This window comes from Tupaia chinensis, unplaced genomic scaffold, assembly GCF_000334495.1.
Source record: "Tupaia chinensis unplaced genomic scaffold, TupChi_1.0 Scaffold139668_1, whole genome shotgun sequence".
In the NCBI taxonomy this organism is placed as follows: domain Eukaryota; kingdom Metazoa; phylum Chordata; class Mammalia; order Scandentia; family Tupaiidae; genus Tupaia; species Tupaia belangeri.
The window spans coordinates 99271-108573 of NW_006199549.1; the positions used below are offsets into that span (position 1 = coordinate 99271).

The 9303-nt window shown below is 35.2% G+C and overlaps 1 protein-coding gene across 1 annotated transcript in view; it reads right to left on the reverse strand.

Moving 5' to 3' along the window:
• Positions 1–1921: 1921 nt before the first annotated feature.
• Positions 1922–9303, reverse strand: part of LOC102492512 (vomeronasal type-2 receptor 116) — a 24469-nt gene continuing 17087 nt past the window's right edge. Inside the window, exons 5-6 of the mRNA XM_027765745.1 lie at positions 6027–6144; positions 1922–2826 (exon numbers count right to left, since the gene is read on the reverse strand). Of these exons, the coding sequence (XP_027621546.1) occupies positions 1922–2826; positions 6027–6144 (1023 nt within the window). The remainder of the gene's footprint in view (positions 2827–6026; positions 6145–9303) is intronic.

The window sequence follows — 9303 nt, forward strand, 5'->3', positions numbered from 1 at the left end:
ATGTCATTTATTAAATGTATCATTTCCTCTTAAAACTGCTCAACAGTTAATCAGCAGTATGTCATTTTGTAGCTATACAACTCTTTTTTATTTTTTAAAAGGTTTTTGCCAGAAGGAATGTGTACTTGGCAGAGAGGGACTTTGAGAGAGAAAGTGAAAATAACCACACAGGGGTTTTGGTTATGTTGCAATCCTTTCTCTTCCATTCTTTTCCTGGTATTTTGAACATGCATGCACAAGTGCCTAAAGTGAATTTTCAAGCTGACAGGTCCGGGACTTGAACCACGGCTGGGTATGTGGGAGTTCAGCATATTAATCACTTCACTGCATTCTGGCCACACTATATAACTAATGTTTTAAATTATTTTTAATTTTTTGAGAGATTTTTGCTATTGGGCACATGCACTCACCAGAAAGACAAAGAGAGGCAGAGAGATAGAACGTGAGAAAACACCCCCCAAGGAGGTTGGCCATGCTGCAATCCCTTCTCCTCTATTCTTCTCTCAGGATCTTGGGTACGCATGCACACGTGCCTGGTGTAAGTTTAAGCCACTGGGTCTGGGACTCAAACCATGGTCGACTACATGGGAGACAAGTGACATAGTCATTATGCCACCTACTGGTCCCAATAGACACATTTTCTATAGGGTGAATGCAGTTACCAGAGCAACACAGAGAAATAGACAGAAAGGGAGAGATCTTCCTTTCATGGAGAATAAAACACACCGCTATCCCTCCTCATTCATTCTCCACTCAAGATTATAGGCACACATGCACACCAAACCAGCATGAGTTACAAGATGCTGTGTCCAGGACTCAAATCATGGTTGACTATATGGGAGTCCAGTGCCTAACCACTTTGTCACCTATTGGTCCCACAACTTTTTAAGAATATAGATGACCAATTTAAAGTGCTGCAATCTACAATAACTTTGTTTTAGTGAGTATCCTTTTTTTGTCCTCTTCATATAATTATTGTACTCTGATTTGTATCTCTAGGCAGTTTCTACACATTTAGGTAAAATGTTTAGCAAGTCAATAAATTTAAATTATGAAAATGGTATAATAAAATTTCTGGAGTGGAAAAATAAAAGAGACATTAGATCAACACAATTTAACACATCAAGACCCTGCAGAAAGCAGAAACTCCAGCTAGCAGAAAGAAAAATTAAGATTGAAATGGGAGACCAGCAGATGGCATAATGGTTATGTCACCCAACTCCCAGAAAGTAAACCATGGTTTCAGTCCCTGACCTAGTGTCTTAAACATCAAACTGGGAGCATGTGCATTTATGCCCAAAATTTCTAGAGGAGTATGGAGGAGATGGAATTGCAGCATGGTTATTTCCCTTAAGGAGTGATAACTCACTTTCTGTCTCTTTGTCTCTCTCTGCCTCTCCTGTGAGCACATGTGCCTTATAGAAAAAAATCTACCTTACGAAAAAGATTAGACTAAATATAAATATGAGATATTAAAAATCATGCAGAGGACCAATGTAACTACTAGCTAGTTTTTTTTTAATAACATCAATAAATTTACTGAAGATTAGATAGATCGTCTTAAAAAAGAGAGAAGATACAAATCAGTAAATTAGATATGGAAATAAAGACATTATTTCTGACTAAAGAAAAGTAAAAATCTTGCTAGGAGAACACAAGGAATAATAGTGAATAAAATTTAGCAATTAATAAATGCATATAATGTAAAAAATGTCCATTAATCTAAGATACCATTTATAGTTCCAGGTTTAATACCTGTTTAAGATTATATGTACAATGACTGTTTTTAAAAAATGAAATTAAAAAGTCAGTCACTTTCAGTTATTTTATCACATAAGAATATAAAATAAGGGTGCATTTTTGGTTCAAGACCCTAAAATTGTGATACAGGCATTAGAGATGAAACCTTAGAATTCCTGTTTTATTTGGAACCCATTCTGTTTTTTAAAGCTTTCCAGGAGTTCTCATCAGGCCTTATCAGAATAATGTAGCACTTGGGAACAAAGATGCAGCCTAGGAGCCCTGCACTAGAGGCTAAGATGGAGAAGGCTTCCATGGCCACCATAAACTTCCCCTTGGTGCTGTGATAGACAGGGACAAATGTGACCCAGACACTGCAGAACACCAGCATGCTGAATGTGATGAACTTGGCTTCATTGAATGTATCAGGCAGGTTCCTGGTCAGGAAAGCCACAGTGAAACTCCCCAGAGCCAAGAAGCCCAAGTAGCCCAGGACACAGTAGAAAGCAGTCACTGAGCCCTTGTTGCACACAATGATGAAGTTTCTGGGCTCAGAATGTGAGTCTATGTCAACAAAAGGGGGAGAGGTTCTCAACCAGATTCCAGAGATAATAATTTGGATCAGGGAGCAAATGGGAATGACAGAGTTAGAAGCCCCTGAGAGGAGCAAGCACCTCATTGTTCTTCCAGGTTTCACAGCATTGAATGCCAGAATCACAGTAATTGTTTTGGCCAGAACAGTGGAAACAACCACAGTGAACACAATGCCAAATGTGACTTGGAGGACACAAGTGGTTGTGTTAGGATGGCCAATGAAAAGCAAGGAGCAGAGGAAGCATGGCAGGAGGGATATGAGCAGAACAAAGGTGAGAGCCTGGTTGTTGGCCTTGACAATAGGAGTGTCTCGGTGCTTCACAAAGACCCCAAAAATTATGACTGTGATGAAAAAGAAGCACAGAGCCATGCAGGCCGTGGATGTCCCCAAAGCATCCTCAAAAGCCAGGAAAGTCACAGGCTTGGGAAGGCAGTGAGTTTTTTCACTGTTTGGATACTCCTGAGCTTGGCACTGGATACACTGCTTTGCATCTGGTAAAAAAGCAAAGTTCCAGCAATTCAATTTCAGTAATTGTTTGTCATGGAAGCTAATGGTTACTTTTGTGTAATTTTGCACAGATAAAGCTCCTGAAGTGATACCAAGATACACCATATTAAGAGCCCTTGTTCATGACACTGGAGGAATTCTTTCAGCTGAAGATAACATCAAAGTGATATAAAACTGAGTCTCAGCATATGAGGATCTTGGCTCACCCATTTTGTGACTCTCAATGATGTTACCAAGGATGAGAATTTATTCCAGATCTCTTCTCTACTCTCTCCTGAGGTCCTTATTTATTTATTTATTTATTTATTTATTTATTTATTTATTTATTATATATTTATTTTATTTATTTTTATTATCATCATAATCTTTATATTACATTGGATTACATATAACTTTACAGTGTATTACATTGCTTTTTCAAAAGGGAATGCCATGCATGTCAGTCAATACAGAGACATTAATCTCCCCACTTCATCATTCAATATCTTTTCAATGTTTTTCCCAATCATTATTATTATTATTCTAATTTTTTGATAAACCTTGTATTTCCATGGCTTATCTTAATGGTTACTCACAATAGTAATGAATAGTTTTCTTATTTATATTTAGACAAAAATCACTTTAACTTATTCTCCTGGGATATCTTAACTTTTCCTCTAACCTAATTTCTATTGATTTTTTTCTTGTATATAATATGTCACTTTGTGTACAGACTTTTCTCTTTGTACATTTTGATTTTTCTGTAAATATTATCATAAACACTCCTATGTAAATATTGAAAACAGCTTAAATATAAAACATTTGAATCTTGAATGGAATTTGATTGCCCCTATGTATCAATTTTTTGAGAAATTTATATTTTAAGTATATGATAGAAGGATGGGGTGTTATTTTTAAAGTATCCATTTATATACATCTGAAAGCATGGTTTGTTGATTTTTTTTATGTGGCTGGTAATATTTTTGCCTTTATACATTATAAGGTCTCTGTTGCAACTAATCACCTCTATTGTAAAGTACCAGAAAAATATTCACAGAGCTTATGGAAATTAACAGGCACGTTCATGTTTCAGATTTTTTTTTTACAAAAATAGGTAGGGTTGCTTTTCATATCTCAAGTATTCATTTATTTATTTATTTATTTTTGGTAATACTGAGGCAATAGCATTGGGTTGTGAGAAAAGTCATGACTCATTTTTGCAGAGAAAATAATTCATGACTTTTACAGTAAACCAATATATTCTCAGTGAATTAGAGTAGAGACCAGCAGGTGGCATGATGGTAAAGATGCAAAACTCCCACATGGCTGACTGCATTTTGAGTCTCAAACCTGAAAACTTGCTTACTAGTTTCCCTTTCTCTTTCTCTTCCTTCTCTGGTGAGTGTATGTGCCCTCTAGCAAATTTGAAAAGTAATAATGATTAATAAAACTTAAAACAATATTTAAAAAGAAGAATTAGTGATAGTTAATAACATTTTTTAAAGTATCTATTCCTATTTCTAGAATCAGTAGATACTCCTGTCTTCTCTCTCAGAGACAAGTTTGGTACCCACAAACACATGAATGTCTTCTTGTGGATCACAAACTATTTCTTACTTTGTTTTTCCTTTTGAATTTTTAAAGAATTTTTAATTTTATTTTATTCACTATTATTTTTAAAATTTGTTGTAGGGCATGTGTGCTTGTCAGATAGAGACAGAGACAGAGGGAAAGTGAGAAAGTGAGCCACCAGGTCTGGGACTTCTACCCCAATTGTTCATGTGGGAGTCCAGCATCTAAACAAACATGTAACTTGCTGGCCCTATTGCCAGAGGGCACATGCATTCAATAGAGAGAGACACAGAGAGAATGAGGAAGTGAGACATCACCACTTTCATGAAATGGTCAGGCCATAATACCTTCTGCATCATTTTTTCCACTTACCAGGATTTGGGACAACACACGAACTCTTTATGTATTCCAAGTCATGTGATTTGGGACTCAATTCACAATTTAGGTCATGTGGATTTCAGCCGTCCCAACTATCATGCCATAGGCTAGCAATGTACCTCTACTTTTATTTCTTGTTTTGCAAACTTATTTGGTTTTGCAATTCCTTCATAAAAGATAAGTAGTATTCTTTTTTGGCATATTCTTTCCTGAACATATATATTTACCTTTACTAGCAATGAAATTCAAATATTTTCTACTGTTAAAATTTCTACAATTGCATAACTTATGAAAGAATTCAAACCATATTTATTCCTTATATATAAGAAAAATGGAGGTATTATTTCTTATAATTTTCCATAGTTCATATTTGATAATATTACAACATTTTATTATGATAATTGCTTGATTTATATTTTATATGAGAGCATATTTTGATGTGCCCAATTGTGAAATTTATTAGAATGTTGAATCTTCAATTTGTAAACTATGATTCTTTTTGTTCCTGTAATATGTATCAAGGTGTGGTATTCTGATATTAGTCAATTCTTTGTACCTAATTGCACAGGTGTTTGAGTATGGTTTAAAGAGTTATAAAATATTCTCATAATAGTTTATTTGGAATTCTGTTCTGCTTATCATCTGGGTCTCAAAGTCAGATTCGAACTTTAAGGCACCCACAGGTAAACTTGGTAATTACACATCCTCCTATTCATGACTAGTGTGGTCCAGTATGAGATCCAGAATTGACACTGTCTTACCCAGCACCAAACAGCAAGGGTGTTCATTGGAAACAGTTTTGGTGCTTAGCCTCATAGAATGAGCATGGGCAGGAAACAGCTTACATAAAATAAGGTAGGAGATTGTTTATAAAATACATGTAGCAAAACAAAAATTATGTAAATTAATAACTGTGATGCTCTATGTTTCACTTATTAATTTATTTTTAAAGGATACTTTTTCTATAAAGCATATGTGCTCACCAGAGAGACAGACATAAAGTAAGTGAGAAATATCCCTTCTTTTTGTGGTATGGCCATGCCAGTCTATTCTTTCAAGATTTTCAGCACACATGTCCATGCGCCTGGCATGACTTTCAAGTTTCTTAGTTGGGAACTGAATTGAGGTTGGCCACATGGGAAAATGCCTAACCCACCATGCCACCTGCTCACCCCTATGCTTTATTTATAATAGTAATAGTTTCATTATTATTGAGCAATAGCAGGGACTGATAGTGTAGTTGTATATTTCATACTTGTTTGATTTGAAATAGATGACTCTGGGCAAGAAGCACAAATAAAGCAGCAAACAGGTCTTCCTTCTTGGGGAATTTTCTGGAATCCAGGAATACAGCTGTGACTACACACAGACTCAGGAGTCTGAGCAGAAAAGAAAATCATTAGTCATAATCATGTATGTTATGAGTTATTTTGACTATCTGTCATTAATTCTCTCCACTTTAGAGAAAACTGGCATTTAATAGTTCATTACTGTTTATACTTTAGATATTACTTAGGCTTTTATTTATTTTTTCAGGCAGAGATTTTGGTTACAGGGTGCATGTGCTCCAGAGAGAGGGAAATACAAAGAAAGAAAAAAATACCCCCCCCCAGTGTTATTGCTACACAACTATAACCTCTCCATTCTCCTCTCAGAATTTTTGACATGCATGCATTTATGCCTGACATAAGCTTCAGGCCTCTGGTTCCAGGACTTGACCTGCACTCAGCCATGTTGGGTTTCAGAGCCTAAACCACTATACAACCTGTTGCCCTCCCCTACCTAGACTTCTTATTAAGAACTAGTATACTTAACTTTCTTCTTTATGTTTATTATGTTTTAATTTTTTTAAAAAAATTTATTTCATTTTATTATTTCTTTATAATTTGACCAGAAAGAGACACACAGAGAGATAAAGTTAAAGTGAGAAACCAAGTCATCTTTTCTGGAACTCAAACATTGATCGACCATGTCAGAATCCAGTGCTTTAACCACCTCACCACCTGCAGGTACCCTTTATATATTATTTACCAAATATTTCCAAGGTTCCTAATTACTTTATCTCATACATTACTAAAAATATCCCTGGTGTCATTTTCTCTCCTTATGCAATTACTTCATTTAAAACCATTTGAATGCAAGTTTTTACATGGTAAAGACTCTGAAAGGTTTTGTTCCTCCAAGAATATTTATACTATGTCCTCATATCTGGTTGGGTAGAAAATATTAGGTTCTGGATTTTAAAATATCTAACAATGTAATATTATGTAAGCAAAAAATGTTAACTTAAAACTCATGCGCCAAGGGACCAGCAGTTAGCGTAATGGCTATGTTGCTGGACTTCCATGTAGTCAACCGCAGTTCGAGTCCTGGACCCGGTGGCTTAAATTCACGCTGGGCACGTGTGCATGCATGCCCAAGATCCCAAGAGGAGAATGGAGGAGAAGGGATTGTGGTGTGGCCATCCCCCTTCAGGGGTAATTTCTCACTTTCTGTCTCTCTGTCTCTCTCTGTCTTTCTGGCGAGGGCATGCGCCCTATAACAACAACAAAAAAAAATCTCAAAAAAAAATAACACATGGGCCAACAGATAAATGATGAAAGTCCATTTCTGGGCTTCTGACTCTAGTTGAGCACTGCTTTTATATATGAATACAATACATGTACAAAACATGATATTTGTATAAATCTTCTGTCTCATCTAATTGCCTGAGATTATAGTCAGTGCTTTGAGATGTTTAGTACAATGAGGAATGGTATCAAGGGCCTGGCAGGTGGTGTAGGGTTTAGAGCACTGTGCTCTTGCAGGGCTGACCATGATTCAAATCCCAGACATGATTGTTTGCTTTTACATTTTTCCTCTCTGTTCCTATCTCTCTCTGGTTAAATTGAAAAACAAAAATAATAAGTAATAAATAAAATAAATAAATCCTAATAAAATAAAAATTGTATGCAAAATGACAAGAGGAAATGTAAATGGTGTTTACAAAAGCATCAATGGTATCTTTATCTATAATCTACTTTGTCTTTACAGTATACCAAATTTTAAGAAGGACTTTGTTCACAAATGATAAATGATTTCAGGATACATACAGAATTTTTTTATACACACACACACACATACATATATATGAAAAAGTCATGTGCTCTATAAAGACATAAGACATTTCAGTCAATAACAAACTGTATATATGTTAGTACTCCTATAACATAATAGTATAGGCCATATAATTTCCACGTGCTGTGTAAAATATCATCTATGTTTGTGTAAGTGCAATCTATGATGTTCAGAGAATAAAAGAAGTTTGTAAAAATACATTTCTTGGGGACCAGCAAATGGTGCAATGGTTAAGTTATTGGATTCCCACATGGCTGAACCAAGTTTGAATCTCAAACCCAGTGGCTTGAAACTCATGTCTGGCACCTGTAGGCATTTGCTCAAAATCCCAAAAGGAAAATGGAGGAGAAGAGACTGTGGTGTGGCAATTCCCCTTGGGATATGATTTCTCATGTTTTGCCCTCCCTGTCCCTGTCTGTCTCTGTGGTGAGAGTAGTTCCCTACAGGAAAAATCTCTCTAAAAATAATTTTAAAAATTCAAAAATACATTCTCAAAAATATTTATCATATTAAAAAATATTCAACTATATGTACATAACCATCACCTCATTGATTTTATTAATTGGACTGTTGCTTGAACAAATATAAGAAACGAAGTTAGCTTATAAAACCTGGAAGTATTTCTGTAGTTTAAAATGTATATAAGCAAAATAAGATAGAAAAATTCTGGATGTAAAAGGCAAATTTTGTTGTGTTAATTTGTATTTGACTGGAGCAAGAGTGCAATTTCCTTTCTTTTTTATTTTTTTCTTTCATTTATTTATTTTTTACATTTTTCCACAAACATTTACTTTACATATAAAAAAAATTTAGCTCATACTCCATAGTTCTTGACAGTTTACAAACAACTTTCAAAAGTTCAAAATACTGAATTTTAAAGAGAATGTTCAAAATATTTCTTATAATTTTGTATAATTTTATGACTCTATAACAACAGAAGCAGTATGGTTTCAAATATATATATATTTTTAGAGTGCAGGCACTCGGTATATATTAAGTGGAGACATACAATGCCTCTCCTTCATAGCATGGCTTGCTTCACTCAGCAGTAAGTCTTCCATATTCATCCACTTCCTCTCAAAAGTCAGGGTTTTGTTGTTTTTAATGGATGAATAGTATTCCATTGAGTATATATGCCACACTATTTCAATCTGTTCATCTGTTTGTGATCATTTGGGTTGGTTCCATGTCTTAGCAATCGTGATGTAATAAATGCTGTAATAAATATAGTTGTGCAAGCGCTTTTCCGACTGAGCATTCTCTTGTCCTTTGGGTAGATACCCAGGAGTGAAACTGCTGGATCACATGGTAGTTCTATTTGAAGGTCTTTGAGGAACCTCCATGTTGTTCTCCACAGTGGCTGGACTAATTTACATTCCCACCAACAGTGTAAGAGTGTTCCCCTTTCACCACAT